The sequence below is a fragment of the Myiozetetes cayanensis genome, unplaced genomic scaffold (assembly GCF_022539395.1).
Source record: "Myiozetetes cayanensis isolate MyiCay16 unplaced genomic scaffold, myiCay2020 scf22, whole genome shotgun sequence".
Taxonomy (NCBI): Eukaryota; Metazoa; Chordata; class Aves; order Passeriformes; family Tyrannidae; genus Myiozetetes; species Myiozetetes cayanensis.
This window is the reverse complement of record NW_026087434.1, coordinates 2712247-2729712: the sequence shown is the minus strand read 5'-3', so window position 1 is coordinate 2729712 and position 17466 is coordinate 2712247. Positions and strand designations below refer to the sequence as shown.

At 50.5% G+C, this 17466-nt stretch overlaps 1 protein-coding gene across 4 annotated transcripts in view; it reads left to right on the top strand.

The window, feature by feature from the left end:
- The window catches only part of AXIN2 (axin 2), a 50717-nt gene that overhangs the window by 13992 nt on the left and 19259 nt on the right, over positions 1-17466 (top strand). For 2 of the 4 annotated variants that reach the window (XM_050319268.1, XM_050319265.1), the window contains exon 2: positions 12646-13575. In XM_050319268.1, the coding sequence (XP_050175225.1) occupies positions 12752-13575 (824 nt within the window). In that variant the 5' untranslated portion in view covers positions 12646-12751. Of the gene's footprint in view, positions 1-11509; positions 11555-11598; positions 11618-12645; positions 13576-17466 lie in introns of those variants that run through there. The other 2 variants (XM_050319266.1, XM_050319267.1) reach the window with 2 other exon arrangements.

Here is a 17466-nt window from a genome sequence, read left to right as displayed (position 1 = left end):
ATCCTCCAGGAAGGGGCTCCTGCATCCCCCTGCGGCTTTGTGGTGGGTGTTGGAGGCTGGGAGGGGTGGCCGAGGTGCCCTGGCGGACATCAAAGCCGTGATTAAGCCAATTCTTTAATCGTATCTCCGCGCCTTTGATGAGGCTTCACCTCGCCGTGCTCCCCACGCCCAGCCCCACCCCGACTTGGTGCTTTTGCTTCATTCTTAGCAGTGATTTGGAAATTGTCGGGGCTCCTTTTTCTGTCTTTCATTCCCCTCTTTTTTTACCCCCCTTATTTTTCCCTTTTTTTTTTTTTTAAATTTTTTTTTCCTCTTCTTGTTCCAAGGCTCCTCTTAGAGCTCAGTGTCCCCCAGTCCCTCGAACCCCCAGCCAGACGTTAAGGGCACATTCACACCTCTTTTCCTTGCCTTGTCTCCCCTTTATTCTTATGAAGCTCTCATTGATTATTGCCCTTAAATTCCTCAGTCCGGTCATAGATAAAAGGATAACCACTTCAAAGCAAAGTGTTAAGAGTTTAACCTCGAGCTAAAAGAGTGGACAACAAGGTAATTGAGGGTAATAACTGATCACAGACCTACTTTCAAAGGCACATGCAAGCCTCACTTTCAGATGGCTTTAATTTTATTAACATTTGTAGCAGCTCTAGATGCTTTTGAATCATTACAAACTTCAAAGCTTGAGGTAACACTCCAAATGGAGAACCTGACACCAGGTTTTTTGTTCAGACCCACATCATATTGATAGTCTCTGTTGCAAGCATGTAACATCTCTTCTCAAACTATAAAAACCTAGATGAGGAAAATATTGCCAATAGAGAAGATCAAAGCCTGAACCTCCCTTTGAATGATCCCAAAGAAGTCAAAACAGAAAACAACATGGAAAAAAAAATATGCACCTATATTATTCCAACTGTCTTTATCCATATTTAAACTTTTCTGCCAAGGCAGATGAGGATGGGTAATTCTCCCTGAGTTTTATCCAACTATTTGGTTAATCCTCTGTTTCTCTTTGGGCGTTTGGAGCTGGTTCTTTTGCTCTCTGTGGCATTTAAACCCGAGAATTTGGAAACAGCACATAGAGGAACAGCCCTGACTCAGCTGGGAGGGGAGCCAGGCGAGGTAAACCTAAAAAAATACATTTATAAACTGAAAACAGGGAGACTAAAATGAAAATTATAAAAACACCCAGAATCCTCTCATCTCCAACCCCTGATGGTTGCAGGAAAAAAGGTCATCTGTGGATGTTGAGCTCTTTTACAGCCCAGTGGGGGTCAGTGCCCCTGTGCCAGGGGATGTGCCCGTGGTCACCCTGGGCTGGGTTTGCTGGTGCAGCCATGCAGCTCCCTGTGCTTTATCCCAGTGCAGCCATTCCAGGGGCCACACGGTGAATCAGCCCAGGAATTGATCCAGGGTATAAATAGCCATTTTCTTTCTCTGTTTTTTGTGTGGGGAAGGGTTATTTTTAACTGGGTGAGTTCCCTGAGTTAACACGCGAGGCATTCACAATGAAGGGGATGCTGCCAAAAATCACATCCCTGCTCCCCTCTGCAGAGGGGTGCTGCCACTTCAGCTGGTGGCCAGGCTCACTGAACCTTCAGGTGGTCAGGGAGAACCTCCCCTGCTGCTTCAGCCTCTGTAAAGTCATCAAGGGAAGAAAAATCGCTTGGATTTTTTTTCTTACTGGTTTATAGTGGTGTCCAGCAGGTTTTATAGTGGTGTCATCCTTTCCTCCTGATTTGCATCAGTGCAATAGCAGCATTAGGCAGGTTATTATTTGGGTGCACTCCAGGACAAAGGGCTGGGTTTGACCCCAGGGGATTTAACAGCATCTCAGCTGTGAGTGCCACTGGTCCAGTGGTCCTGGAATCGTGGAATGGTCTGGATTGGAAGGGACATCAAAGACCATCTCATTCCAACCCCCTGCCACGGGCAGGGACGCCTTCCACTAGACCAGGTTGCTCAGAGCTCCATCCAACCTGGCCTTGAACACCTCCAGGGGCGTGATGGTCCTCCTGTGACAGCCCACCCTTGCTCACAGCTCCCACTGCTCCAGCTTGGAAATGCTGAGCCATCCCATTTGGAGCACTGGGGCTTTATCCAGGCTCTTGATGGCTGACCCTGGGTATGTGGCCCACGGGTTTTTGTCATCCCACTTGCAGCCACACGTGACAGACCAACATTCCCAGTGCTGGCTGGTGTCAGGTGTGTCACAGGAGAGTCTCATTATCCATGTTCACTTCAATAGCAGATGTCAATCGTGTATGAGCCTGTGGAAACTACATACTTTTAAATGTATTAAATAACCCTGTTTTGAGCCTGCACTGATATTACATTCTTTATGAACTGAAATCAATTTAATATAAGCTGCTCTCTGTGTTCTCAGGTTAGGCACAGGCCTGTGTAATGAAAGGACAATGGTGCATTGCTTAAATCTATGGAATGTCTCTAACTTTATTGTCTAAAGTTATGGCTAGAAGAATAATCAGCTATTTCAGCGTTTCTGCTGTGCTTTCAATGAGTCCATTATCAGTGGCACAAATGGGATCCAGCACTCAGTGGGATCCAGCACTAAAATACGTGTTACAGATGCCCAAGGCAAGCCCTGACTCGCAGACCTGGAGCTGCACAAAATGCGCTCAGAAATCGCTGCCCCTGTGGCCAGTTTGTCTCTGCCTTTCCCCCCACCCTGGAGCTGCCACCCTGAGGACCAGCACCCACCTGCACATCCTGCACAGGGATGGAGCAGGAGGTGCCCTGTTTTCCTGGGAGCTGACCATCACCTCAGTGGGCTTTAGTGGGGAGAGGCATCTCATGGCAGTGTTCTTGTTTAATTTAGTCAGCCAGGCATGGGATGGGGATCACCATCATCTCCCTGGGGCAAAACTCTTATTTCCATGATGCCACTTCCAAGCAAACCTGTGATTAAGGCAATGGGAGTTCTCTCCTTCCAGCTTGCAAGGGGCTTGTATGGAAGTTTTTATTTACACTGATGGGACTTAAGTGCACAGAGGTAAATAGACCACAAATATATCACTAACAAAGCCCTCAGAACGAGGGGTGTTTTTTGTTTTGGATGGGAACTGCTGCAGCAGCGTAGTTGTCCTGTAACTCTGTCTTACCTGTGGGAGGATTTCAGCTTTTACTGCTTTCTGGGAGTTTTTAGAGCTTCCCCCAGGTGGAAATGTTCCCATTACAAACCAGACTCATCTCAGGAAGCAGCAGCTGGGATTTAGAAGGTGACAGCAACCTCCTGCTTATGGGGAGAAAGGATACTGGGTAAGCAATTTTCAGGCTTCTATGAAAGGATTAGAAAGCATAGCCAGCAAAGGAAAAAAAATACTGAAATAGTATTTTGGTGGTCTCTCCCACAGCATGCTGATTTCTACTGAACAGAAAATATCATTAATGAAATGTATATATGTCCAAGCAGCCATTTTTGGGTCTAGGCTGGTCAGAGGCTGACCTCACTGTCACCAAGTTTCATTTACTGTTAAGGAAAAGAGGAAACAAAGCTGCCAATATTTATTGTTTAACCTTTCTTGAAAGGATTACGGTGGAGGTTCCCACAGCGGAAGAAAACACCTTTTCATACAATCAATAGGGCTTTGGCAGAGGAAGATATGACCTACTAAAATAAATGTAGGTAGATTAGGAGAAGGGGGAGCAGTGCAGTCTGATACTAGATGGAATGGGACCAAAAAATTGGTGCTGGTTTGAATGCAGGTGCTCAGGAGAGGTGACTTGCAGGGCTTTTCCCTCAGTTCAAGGTGAGGAAGTAGAGCCAGCAGTGCCCTTTGTGAAGGAGAAATCCAGCCAAAGGGGTTTTTGTTGTCCTTTGGGGGACTTTGATGATTTTCTCCCCACGATGGGAAATCCCATGCCAGTTGTGTGTTCTCTTTTTTTTTTTTTTTTTTTAGAACTAGCTGTCCTCTGTTTCCTCTTTTAACTAAAAAGTTCTGCCTTCTGGTTCCTCTCTGGGGATGCTCTTCCCAGTGTCTGGAAGGAGCTCAGACACAGGGCTTGGTTGTGCAACTCTTTGTGTACAGAAAGCTCCAGTGACTTTGGGGCTCGGGTCTGCACCAAAGTCTGGTGATGTGGGGATGAGGCTTTCTCCATGCAGAGTCTCCTCTCTCCAGTCTGCACTTCACACCTGGAAATACAGGCATCCCTAAAAACATTAATGCTGCTTTTGTGGCCTCAGGACTGGTCCAGCTTGTGAGAGGCATCACCCAGCTCCTGACAGCAGCCAGGGGGCTGGAGCCTCCCACCCTTCACTGTCCTTAACACTGAGAATTGACTTGACAGGCAGAAACAAACCAAAACAGGTATAATTTTAGGGCACTCAATTTTGACAGCACACCTAAAAATAACCGTGCTTAAAGGGTTTGGGTTTTTCACTTCCCTGGAAGTGAAAAGTTTTATTGGACTTTATGATCTGAAAGTTTTCCACTAGTCAGGAAAGCCTGTTCCTTCCTAACTGTTGTCTCTCCTCCTGCTTTTTCCATTACCGTCCTGCTTTAAGGGCTGTGTGGATCGGGATATTTGGGTCCAGGAAGTATTTTTGGGATGCCCAGTAGCAGGAAGGGGTCAGAGTGTGCTGTGCCAGCCCAGCAAGCCCCACACGGCACAGGAAGGGTTAAATTTCATGCTGCAGCTGCAAAGCCCAATTTCTTTATTTCCTGTTAATGACATTATTGCCTGCATAAAACCATTGAAACATGTTTCTTTCATTTGTTTAATTTCAAATTCTGAGCACACTAGCTGGAAACTATGTTTAATAGTTAAACTCAAAACATTTGGATTTCCTTCCCTCGCTGAGATTTGCAGGGAGTGCACTTCATACTTAGTTGAGTTTTCAAGGAGCCATTTTTACACAGCCATAGAAGCCAGAAAACAAAACAGATTCTATTGCAGAATCAAATCACACCAGTCTGGGCTGGTAACACATCATATATTTCACTCTGCAGTTGTGCCAAGATACCACCAGCCCTGACTCCTTCCCAGACTGGCCATGTTCTCCTCCAGGAGCATCCAGCCTGTGCAGAACCACAGCCAGTACCACCCCATGTGCTCTGGGCATGTAGGAGAAAGGACTTCCCTGAGCATGCATGGAAAAAAATGTTCCCGTTTCCATGAAAAAAATAGAATGGAATCTACTTCAGGCCTCGCTAGCACTGATGCTCCCGTCACCTCCCCATGTTCCTCCTGCTGAATGTCACATGCCAGGTTCTTGCTACCAGTGAGGGGGAGCACAGAGTAGGCAGGATGAGGATGGAAGTGAACCTCCTCAAATCTGAAGGGAAATCCTTAAATCCGAACCCAATTTGGCAGATGGAGCTCCAGGCTGCCAGAGCCACGGTGTCTGTCGATGATTTTAGCAAATGGCCTCAAACTCTGGAGAGTGGGGAGGGGTTTTCCTGCTCAGGGGGATGGACACCAACAAGGATTGTTGTTGGGAGCTGGCTGCTTGAGTGGTGGAACGTCTAAAAGTCACTTCATAAGCACTCATGGGATTAGTGCGTGGAGGAACTGGGCTTCAAACCACTTGAGACTCAGATTCTCCCTGGCACCTGTAATGGTAATGAAGCCCAGAATCACTACTGCTTAGCAGAAGCAGCGAGTAGAGATGGAGCAGGGAGGAATGTAGCCCTGAACTGGACTTTAGGGAGTTATCACTGGCATGACAAGAGGACCATGCTCGGTGCCTCTGCCGTGGCATCACGGCTGCATCCCCAGCAGCCACAGCAGCGCTCAGTTTTCCATCAAAAAATCCGTATTTGACTAAAAAAATTCAGTAGGATTTAAATTTTATCTTCAAGGGCCGTGGACAGGGACACCTTTCACTGGAGCAGGTTGCTCCAAGCCCCATCCAACCTGAACATTTCCAGGAACGGGGAATCTTGTAGACCTGGTCTCCCTGTTACTCAGACAGGAAGGTAGCAGAGGAAGTGATGTCTCGTTTGTGCACAGTGAGGAAGGGGTTGTGGAAAAAATAAGTCATGGGAAGTTAGTCACCAATATCCTCATTTACCTCTGTTGCCCCCACCCTCTCTTCAATCACTATTCCGGGCAGGTGAAGGAAGGAGTTCAGAAATGTTAATAGATAGCAAAGTGCTCGTGTGTGTTTTATCAGCTCTCCTGGAACGGTTAATGCTGATACGGTGCCCCTTTTAAGTCTAAAAAATCTGGCCAAGCGAGTGCAGATAGCAGGGAGTGCACTGAACAAAACATCAAGGCAAAGAGTCTGTAGGGGGGAATGGAAATGTTAAAAGGATTATAGGAGAGAAAATGTATCAGACTTATCTGGCGATACCCGGTAACAAAAGTATGTGGGTTTATGAAATGAACTTCAAATCCCATAAAACTAATTGTGTGTTTTCTGGCCTTATTTGTGAGTATCTCTGGCAGTGCTTTTTTTCCCCCACTGCAAAAGCGTGTCTGTGTGTGGATAATACCCTGTGCCTGCAGTACGCTGAGAGATTACACAGCCCGTCGGGTTTATACCTCTTAAACTAATGATGTTAAACTAGTTTATTAAAAAAAAAAAAAAAAAAGAAGGGAGAATAACTTCAAAGGTTCACATGTGGGTTGCAAACCTCTCATGTCTTCTGTATACAGGGCCTTCCTCTTATTTTGATCAAGACTGTTCCCAGCACTTCTGTTGAAATACTCGCAAGCCTTTGATCTCGTTATCAACATGACCACCAGTGCGGTGACAGAGGGGTGACGTCAGGCTGACTAACGCTGCTCTGGGGCTTAGATCCTACCCTCTGCGGGTCCTCCCTGGGCTCTGTGCGGGATCACAGAGGAGTTTTCCTGCTGGGGAGATCATTCAGACCCCAAACCCCCAGCCCACCGTGGCTGGCTGTGCGTTCCTCCGAGGTGGGAAGAGTGAACGGCGCTGTTCGCCCTCCTCCTGCTTGGCCAGGGAGGCAAAGGGGTGGAGTGGGGAGCAGGGAGGGGATTTGGGGGTGATTTGATGCCCAGTGGGGATTGGTGAGAGGTGTGCTTGGACAGGGGAGAGCTCAGCGTGCTTGGTTTATCTTTCCTTCTTATTTTCCATCAATGTCCTTGGGATCTGGAAGTGTCCAAGGCCAGGTCGGATGGGGCTTGGAGCAACCTGGTTCTAGTGGAAGGTGTCCCTGCCCACGGCAGGGGCATGGAACTAGAAGAGCTTTAAGGTCCCTTCCCCCAAACTGTTCTATTATTTTATGATATTAGTGTGGTTTTAGCAGAGGAAGTACTTTTGAGGTACATTAATACAACCAGGGTCAGGAACAGCAGCAGTGTGCTCTGGCCTGATGGCAGGGGCTGGTCGGGGTGTGGGAGGCATCTCTTGGCTTTCTTGGGGTTCTCCATAAGGAATGTGCTTCCCTGGTCCTCAGTGTCTCCCTGTGCACGGTGAAGGACACTGACTCTGAGCTCTGGTTCAGGACTGGTGGCTCATGAAAAGCACAATTTAGGCATTGCTATGACTTGGGGAGGCCGTTTGGTTTGACTGAGCTCCTGGTCTGCTGTCCCCTCCACAAAGCCATTTACAGGGACAAACAGGACAGCCCTCAGAGCCTTCACATTCCTGGTGTCTGACCTGGTGTTCTGCAGGAAGACAACAGCCTGGAGAGACATCTCTTTTGGAGCAAGACACCAGCAAAATACCTGCCCTGTGGGCAGAGGAGGAAGAGATGGAGCCAGGTTAGCAGAGTGCAGTCAGGATGAGACAGAGCCCAGGGAGTGAGGACTGGCACATCTGAGGTGCTCTCAGAGCACTCCAGGGCTTAATGGCCCCCACTGCCTTTTTCTTTCCTACTTTCTTTTCTTTTTTTACTACCTGATCTAAAAAAGCTCTCAGGGAAAAAAAAAAAAATTAATTTCCCTTTATTGTGCAGCTTCACTGTGAACTGATTCTTTTCATCTAAAATTATTCCTTTTTGGTGCCACAATCTGACTTCAAGCTTCTTTGCTGCCTGTGAACATGACACACAGCAGCAGCTAAAGAGGAGGGGACAGGCTGTGTCTGGTCTTTGCAGGGCACCAGGAGGGCTCAGCATGGCTGAGGACGCTGCCTTGGACAGCTTTTTGCAGTCTTTCTCCCCCCCATTTACAGAATTTTTATCTCAAAAGCAGGAGGGCTAACAAATAAAATATAAATAGTTAATTTTCCTTCCATTCAGCCTGGGAATTCAGATTCAAGTTTAGACTGGAAAATCAGAAGGAAATTCAAAGATACTCTGCTTTCTTGATGACTGCAGCTGCTACCTGAACACAGAGATTCCCTGTAGATCTGCGAACAAGGACTTCCAGAAACTGATAAAGATGAAGAAAACTCTGGAAGACCTTCTTGTACCTGCCACCGCCTGCCTAGTTCATGGGATTGCTTTCAAATCCCAGGCACTACGTGACTCTTCCCTGTTGGCAGGAGGAGAAAATAGACTCCCTGACTGGACATGCAGAACATGAGCGGGGCCACCGCCGCTTTGGGGAGGACAAGCTGCTCCACGGGCACTTCCACACAAAGCCACGGCCCCAGGGGCTCTCCCTCCTCGTGTTTTGTTCCCAAAGTGCCTCTCTTTTGGTGACTGGCATGGAGAGGATGGTGGGCTAGGCAGGTCTTTGGGTGGGCCGCTCTTCTGCACGTGCAATCCCCAATAGTTTGGTAATTTAAGTCCCTGGCTGAGTGGCTGGGTTGCTGTCCCAAGGCACTGGAGCAGGGCAGTGTTATTGCACAACGGGATTTGGAGAAAACCAGTCGGTTAAATGACATTTTTATGAAACAGAATGAATGAGACTTAATGAGATTTTCTTCCAAAGGGGACAAGTCTGAGGTTTTCAGCCTCCATTATAATGGCCTAATTTTCTGTGCTGTAGCAGTAAATGGGACTCGGAGAGGTTTTTATCCAACATCATTGTTTCAAAGCAAATTGTAAGGAGTAAGAGGTGGTCAAGTCACCTTCTGGTGGTTGGAGGTCCTGGGCTGAAGGTGACACTTCTGTCACCATCCCAAGGAGACACAGGCTGTTCATCCTCCCATTTCATATGTCTCAGTTGCATCTGGCACAGTGGCACGTCGATGTTTGGCGTCATCATCAGCAAAAATATTAGTAATTCTAATAATTCATAACTCCTTGCTGTGCCTAGAAGTGGCTTTTACTGTTCAGCTCACGAGTCTGGCAGAACATTTGGTTTCCCTGCCCAATGGTAGCCATTCCCAGGCCTGAAAAATGTGTAATTGAGCAGCAGCAACAAATTTACCTGTAAATTATCTCATATTGGCCCAGGTTGCCCAGTCCAGGCACAGTTGCTGCCGTGTGAGGCTCCCTGGTGGATTCAGCCATCCCAGGGCTGATGAAATCACAGCTTCAAAGGACACCACGTCCGGGGCCACCACAACACTCGGCCTCTTGGGTGTTTGCTTGTTGTCTTGGTGCAGACAGTGGTTTGAGCAGGGCCTGGAGGAGGAGGAACAGGAGCTTTGGAGCGTGGGGAGAAGCCAAGGACTGTGTTTAGTGATGGTGCAAACCGGCTGCTTTTCCAACAGCCCATACAGAGAAGGGTGGGGAAGGAGTGGCACAGCCTGGTTTCTGTCCTCACATTTAGGATCAGGTTAAGCCCCTGGGACCAGCTCTGGGGCTTCCCTGGTGTGCCCACCGTGGTTCCCTGTGCCTCATTGTTCCCTTGGGATTTCACTTTGCTGTGGGGATGGGGAGGGTGCAGGGCAGGAGGGAGAGGGGGGAGGCTGATGGGACCGACTGTGGTGGTGGGAGCAGGTCCCCCTTGGCTCTGATTCCTGGGGCTGGGGTGGTTTTGCTGGCTGGAGTGGGCAGCTCTGGAGTCTGTGCTGGAAGTGTGGGGACAGGGCAGTGTGGGCATGGGGAGAAGGGCTGGTCCAGCCATGGGCTGCACTTTGCTGTTGCATTTCCCAGGAGGTGCCATCACCCGTGTTCAGGCACCCCAAAAGTTGTTGACTGTGAGGTTGGTCAGGCCCTGGCACAGGTTGCCCAGAGAAGCTGTGGCTGCCCCATCCCTGGAAGTGTCCAAGGCCAGGTTGGACGGGGCTTGGAGCAACCTGGGCTAGTGGAAGGTGTCCCTGCCCATGGAAGAGAGTTGGGCTAGATGGTCTTTGAGGTCCCTTCCAACCCAAACGATCCTGTGATTCTATAATAATGATAAAAATCAAGCCAGGCTTGATTCCACCAGCTCTGCCAGCCAGACCAAGGTGGGCTCAGAGCAGCCAGGCAGCTCCTGGAGGGGAACCACCAAACCCCGGGGTCCAGCCTTGGAGCAGGCTGGGGAGGAGGAGGAGGGCAGGAGGCTCCTTGGATCTGGAGGGCAGGTTTGGGGGCCAACCCCTAATTAAAACCTTTTGTCTGAAGTTCCAAACCCTCCATTCCGTGCCTGGTTAATATTTAACAGCTGGGGCGGGAGACGGGAACACAACTGCGGGCGGGGGTTTGGCTTGGTGTGCCAGTTCTATTGCAATCAGGGATTGTTTAATTAGCCCGCAGAGCGAAAACAGGCATGCGGATTATATATATATATATATATATATATATATATATATATAAAATAATAATAATAAGGGGACCCGCCCCGTTTGTTTGTGGGTTATTTTTTATTTTTTTTTTCCCCGAGATGAAAACTTTTCGCAAAGTTTCTAATGGCGGGAGTAGCCCTGCCCTGCAGCGCTGGGGCGGGGTGGGGAAGGGGACGGGGATGCGCGGGAGATGCGCGGGGCGGCGCAGGAAAAGGGGCTCCTGCGCCTTTAAGGCGGCGGAGCGGCGGCTGCGATCGCATCCCTTTGATAAGGTCCTGGCAACTCCGTAGCCGCCGCGGGATGCCGAGGGGAAGGGCGCAAAAAAAAAAAAAAAAAACCAACAAAAAAACCCACAAACAAATCCCGTCCCCTAAAACTATGTGTGATAATTTTATTTGAGTGGCCAGCGGTGATATCCGCGCACCCCCTCCCGCCCCCGCGCGGCGTGAAGCATCCCCCGCACCGGTGATACCGCGGGGGATGGAGGAGCGGGCGGGGGGGGTGATGATGTGAGATGTGTGCTCCCCGCGCTTCTCCCCGTTTCTCTTTTAAATTTTAAAATTGTTTCTGGCCTGTTTTTACACCTTTTTTTCATTTTTTAATTTTTTTTTTTTTTCCTTTTAAGTGCGCTACCGCCCTTGCAGGACCGCTCGGCCGGGCTGCGCTTTGATGCCGCGGGGGGAGCCCGGGGCGGGGGGCGGAGGGAGGGAGGGGGCGGGACCTGCGCTTTTGTATTTAAAATAAATAAAATAAATAACCAGGGGAGGGAGGCGCGCAGCGCAGTGGGCTCCTTTCCTCGCAGCCCCCCCACCTCTTTACCCCCTCCCTCCCTCCCTTCCCTTTCCCGATGCTCTCCGATGCGGTTGCACCGCCGGGGAGGAGAGGAGGAGGAGGAGGAGGAAGGCGAGGAGGAGGAGGAGGAGGAGGAGGAGGAGGAGGAAGGCCAGCGGGGGGAGCGGGTGCAGCCTGCGCGCTGCCGGGGAGCGGCGGGGCCGCGGGCGCGCAGCGAGCTCGGGCTCGGCGGTGAGTGGCAACTTCGGGGGGCGGCGGCCGCTTCTTCTGCTTCAAGTATACGGATTTTTTCCTGTAATTTTAATATTTTTTTTTATTTTTAATTTTTTATTTTTAAATTTTTTTTTGGGGGTGGAGGGGGTGGTGTTGGTGCCCCCGCGGTGCCCGTGCCCGCCCGGGCTCGGCTGTTGCTCGCGGAGCTCGGAGGCTCCCAACTCGCTCCGGACTTTTCCCCCACCACTACCCCCAACCCCAGCTCCCGGCTCCGACCTCCCTCCTCCCAGCCCGTCGCCATTTCTGGAGCAGGTTTTTATTATTATTATTATTATTATTATTTTGCACGCGGGGAAAGCCCGAGGCTGGGGGCTGCCTCCCCCTTACCTCCCCCCCCTTCCTATTTATCCCCCTTTTGCAGAGCCGGGGGTGATGCCTCCCGGCTGCGGGGGGGTGATGCGGGGGGCGCGGGGCCCCGGCCCGGGATGCCCCGCAGCGCCCAGGTACGGCTGCCTCGCCTTAACCCACCCTCCGGGAGTGTTTTTTTATTTTTTCGGGGGGGGGGGGTGGGGGGGCGACGAACGCACGATGCTCCAGCACATTTCCCGTAGAGCAGCGCCCCCCCCAAAAAATCCCTTTTCCCGGCGGGTGCGCCCCGTCGGGGGCGGTGGGGACACGGGACACACGCGGGTCCGGGAGCGGAGGGGGCGAGGAGGGCGCGGGGATGGGGCGGGGGTAAATGGAAACCAGATGCCGGGGCAGGGACGCCCCGAGCTGCGGGGGGGCCGCGCTGACACCCCCTACTCCCACTCCCCCAGCCCCGGCCCCGCTAAAAGTGCGCCGGGAGTTCAGCGGAGCGGATCTGATAGTCGCGATCGGACTGGCGATAGAGCCGCGCTCCCTCTGCCCTCCCTCTCTCCCTCCCTCTCTCCTTTTCTTTCTTCCTCTTTTTTTTTTTTTTTTTTTTTTTGACTGTGAGGAGTTGAAAAGCCTGTTTACTTTTTGTCTTTGATGTTGGGAGGATCTGGTTTTGATTAGATCAATACTCCTTTTTTCTCTCTTCCCCCCCCCCAACACCCTTTTTTTTTTTTTTTTTCCCCTCTTCGCAGAGAGGAGGCTCCGAGGATCCCCTGCTGACTCCAGGCAGAGGCAGGCAGAGGCACAGGCAGCTCCTGGAGCAGCTGGGAGCCCTTCTCCCCACCGAGCTCCGGAGCCATGAGCAGCGCCGTGGTCCTCGCCCACCTCCCAGACCCCAGCAGCAGCTTCAGGGAAGACGCCCCCCGACCCCCTGTCCCGGGGGAGGAAGGAGAAGCACCATGCCCGCAACTCGCCAGCTCGTTTCTCCCAAAAAGCCAAAGCTTCAAGGCCATGCCGGTGCCTCCTGCCCCGCGGAGGAATGAGAACGGACTCGGGGAGCCGGAGGGCAGCGCGTCCCCAGACTCCCCTCTGGCCAGATGGACCAAATCCTTGCATTCCTTGTTGGGAGATCAAGATGGTGCCTATCTTTTTCGGACCTTTCTGGAAAGGGAAAAATGTGTGGATACCTTAGACTTCTGGTTTGCCTGCAATGGCTTCAGGCAGATGGACCTTAAGGATACCAAAACTTTGCGAGTAGCCAAAGCTATTTACAAAAGGTACATCGAGAACAACAGCATCGTCTCCAAGCAGCTCAAACCTGCTACCAAGACCTACATAAGGGACAGCATCAAGAAGCAGCAGATAGATTCCATCATGTTTGATCAGGCACAGACTGAGATTCAGACTGTGATGGAGGAAAATGCTTACCAGATGTTTTTAACTTCTGATATATACCTCGAATACGTACGGAGTGGAGGAGAGAATCCCGCTTACATGAACAGCAATGGACTGGGGAGCTTAAAAGTTGTCTGTGGCTATCTCCCGACCTTGAATGAAGAAGAGGAATGGAGCTGTGCAGACTTTAAAAGCAAGATCTTGCCTTCAGTAGTCGGACTATCCAGCAAGACGTTGAGGGTTACAGCGAATGTCAGAGCTACGGAAACGATCGAGAATGGATACAGGTAAGGGACCCCCTGGAAATTGTGCTTTGTTTTAACTTTAAGGACTTTGAGAGTGGTTTTCAGAAGGCTGTTGGGGTGGGAATCGAGGGGACGCCGAGCTTCCCGTGGGGCTGGGAGCAGGGCTGATTCTCCACACCTCCAAACTCTGGAATTTGGGGGGGGTGTTGGCTGAGTGTGGGTTTTTTTTTCCTCCTCTGCAGAGGAAAACAAGATTCTGTGCTCTGAAGCCCTATTGGCTCTTTCAGTTCTCTTATAGATCAAAAACTTCATAGCAGCTATGTCCTCCGGACATACGGTAATTATTGGTTCAACTTTCAAACCTATTAAGAGCAGTAGTAGAGTGGATCATAGAGACACATGAATAATGTAACCTACTAGTTCCCCAACTCCACCATCAACCGGTGTTTAACGATGTTGGTTATGTGGGAAGCAATTGTGCGGTCGTGGAGGAGGAAATGTGTGCACTCACTGCATCAAACTCTGTAACTTGGGCAGAATCAGCTTTTATTTGACTCTGTGTGCGTGTGTGTGATGTGCAGCCGCTCCACGGTGTTGGGTGTTGGTGTCGTGTCAAAGCCATCTAGGGTGGCTCTGAGCCAGTGCGTGCAGGAGGATGCTTAAAATTCGAGCGTTTGAGGTAGTAGAGGCATTCCAGGTGTAGAGTAATAGATCTTAGGTAGGTCTTTGGTGCTCTCATGTTGGCAGTGAGCTCAGTTAAACTCGTTGAGAGGTGTTTGTGTCAAGTGGGAGCTGATGAGGATGCAGGGACGTTGTGTGGTGACAGGGTGTCCTTGTGCCCTGGTCCCTGCATTGCCAGACCCTTCTTCTTTTGTTGGAAATGTTGGTGGCACAGCAGTGCGAGGGTGAGGAAAGTGAGAGCCTTCTCGAAGTGAGGGGGGGGATGGGGAAGAGAGGCTCTGATGAGCAAATGATGAGTTGTATAATCCTCTGAAAATGTATTCTTTCCTCTCCCCACCCTTGCCATAAATGTGGATTGTTGAATCAGGGCTGAGAGGAGAGGGCTCTGCTGCAGATGTGCGCTCTCCTCCGACGGCCCGGGAGCCTGGGGGTTGGTATGGTGAGTGTTTGACATCTCGTTTACAGGAATTTTGAGAGTGTGTCTGTGATTCATGGACATCAAAGGGCATCAGGCTTCTCCCGGGGAGGCTTTGCTGGAGCGCACCCTCCTCTCCTGCCCCTGGAGAGCTTCCAGCTGTGCCGGGTTTCCTGGTGCTGAGCCGTGGGGCACTGGGAGGCTCCCGTTGCCCGGGAGGGTGCTGTGGAGCCAGAGGCCTCTTTGGTCCTCTCCCTGCCCTGGAGGCTCTCCTGGCAGCGGAGGGGGTGGAGGTGCTGGGAGCGGGGATGGACAGAAGGGATGCGCTGCATCCCGGCACGGCCTCTGGACCCCTCCTGCTGGGGGGTGTGTGTGGGGAGGGCGATGCTGGCAGCTGGTCTGTGGAGGACTTGGGGTTTGGGATCCTCATCTCGTGCCTGAGTGTTGCTGCCTGAGCATCTGCTGTTCTCCAGAACTTGGTTTGAACTGCTGCCCTTCGCTGGCTTTCCAGGAGGGGGATGTTTGATGCTTTTATCTCTGAGCCTTTGTTGGGATTCAGAGCTGGAAGGGCTTGGCTGTATGTTCTACCAGAGCTGCAGGCCCTGCTAAACCCACATGTGCCTTGTCCAGGAGAGCTCTTGCAGCGCCGTGGCTGCTTGCCTGATTAGTGCTGGGCTTTTTTCCTTTTCTTTTTTTCTTTTTTTTTTTTTTTCCCCCTCTTTCTTTTCTTTTTTTTGTCCAGGGATTAATGCAGCTTGCTCCTCACATGTCAGATCTACCCTCCTAGGACATTAGGTAGTGCGTTTTGCTTTGATCACCTTCTGTTGAATTTCCAGGAGCTTTTGCTCTCCATGGGGCCAAGAGATCTCAATGCAAAGAGAGGGAGGTCAAGCTGAGATGCTTCTCAGTTCCTCCCCGAGCGATCCGTTTTGTGAAGCCACTTGTGCGTGCATGTGCTCCGAGCTGATGAGCATATGGATGGGTTATCTCTCATCACTCAGCATTTAGGATCGCGTCTAGGATTGGAGCTGAAGCTTGCACAAAGTCTTTCCTGGTGAGTGGCCAAACCACACCTCCCTCCTCATGTGTGTGATGGAATTAAGGAATTTCTGCTCAGTGTGCTCTGGTTTTGAAGGGCTGTGCAGGCTCTGGCCATTCGCTTCGGTGGGTTTCAATGTGATTATCCCAGCGAAAGCCGGGAGCGCTGGGCTGAGCCCACCTGATGGTGGGAGCAGAGTGATCTCAGGCCAGCCCAGTGTTTGGATGGGAGACCACCTGGGAATCCCAGGGCACGGAGTCACGGCCAAAACCACGGCAAACAGGAGAGCGTGGAAACCGGACCAGTTGAAAGACTTTGTTTGGCCCCGGCACCGGTGATGGACAGGAACAGGAGAAGTCAAGTGAAAACACAGCGTTTGCACCTGGCTGGGGAGCAGGCGAATTGCAAACTGCTGCTTGTGTATTTGGAGCCCTAATACTGGGAAGATTTTAAAATGCAGAACCTCCCTCTTGTCCTTCCGAGCGACTCCCCTTCCCTCTGGGCTGTGGTGTGGTTAAAACCGGCCTCCCCACGCTGTGCTGGACCTGGCCCCACGCTCCAGGAATTCCAGCTATTATTTATACGCGCTTCTAAATTTATCACGCACGACTTTGTGTACACAGAGGGCTCCTCTTCCTTTGCAGTGCCGCTGGGTAACGTGGTTTTGTTCAGTCCAAGGTGGACTCATCTGCCTCCCATTAGGGCTCTAACATCAGTGGGACTGGCCTTGCTTGGGGAAGGCTGGGGCTTGCAGATGGCCTTCTGCCGGCTCCCAGAGCTTCCTGGCCTTTGAAAGGACCCGCCGGTGCAGCTCCTTGTGTGTGTGAAGTTATTGGAACCAAGTTTGGCTTCAATTATCAAAGTAAATGATGCCATTGTAAAGCTACGCTCGAAGCAGTGTTCTACAATTAGAGCATGGAAGCTGTGATTAACATAGTTGTGTTAAAATATACTTTTTTTTTTTTCAGGTTTGTGCATGTGTGGTTTTTTTCCTTTTTTTTTTTTTTTTAAGTTTTTAAACCCATGGTTGCCCAGTGATGTTTGTCCCAAGAAAACACTTAATGAGATTCAATTTTGCCTCCAACTGCTCCTTGTACATTTTCTCTCTCTCTCTCTCTAAGTCTGTGGGTTGACCTGCCTGAGTGCTTTTATTTCTAAGAAGCAGAGTTTGACAAGAAAAAAAAAAAAACAACAACCCACACTCTGAAAGTGCACCCTCATAAGAGGGGCTACAAGCAGGAGCCCCTGAAGTTTTCATGGCATTATAATACCTCTGATATGGCCATTGCCTAACATAGCAGAGAGAGAGAGTCCCATGCTGTGTGTCATCGCATCAAGATAAGAATAGGCTGAGAAACATCAGACATTCTCCTTGAAGCTCCAGAGCAACTGCTACCTGACAGCTGAAAACACTTTGCATATTGAGTTTGGAGCTGGGCTGTGTTTGTGTGTGCAGCATCTGTGGCAGGAGACCACCGCTTTCCCTGGAATTTAAAACCCTCGCAGGCAACTTGATGCATCTGGGTGCAATTACTGGAGTAAGGTGGTCAAATTAAAAAGGGAAAAAAAAAATTAAACGTAGCAAAACAGCCCCCACTGGTTTTCTTGAAGGATGGGGGGACTTCTGTGGAGCAGTGTTGGTTGTGGGGGGAGGATGACTTTAAAAATATGTCAACTTTAGGGGTTTGTTTTTTGGTTTTGGTTGGTTTTTTTTCCTCCATGAGGTGTTGGTAGGTGAGTGATGCAGCAGCCCAGTACACTGAGGGGAAGATGAGCTGGTTCTGGCCACTTTCTCTAA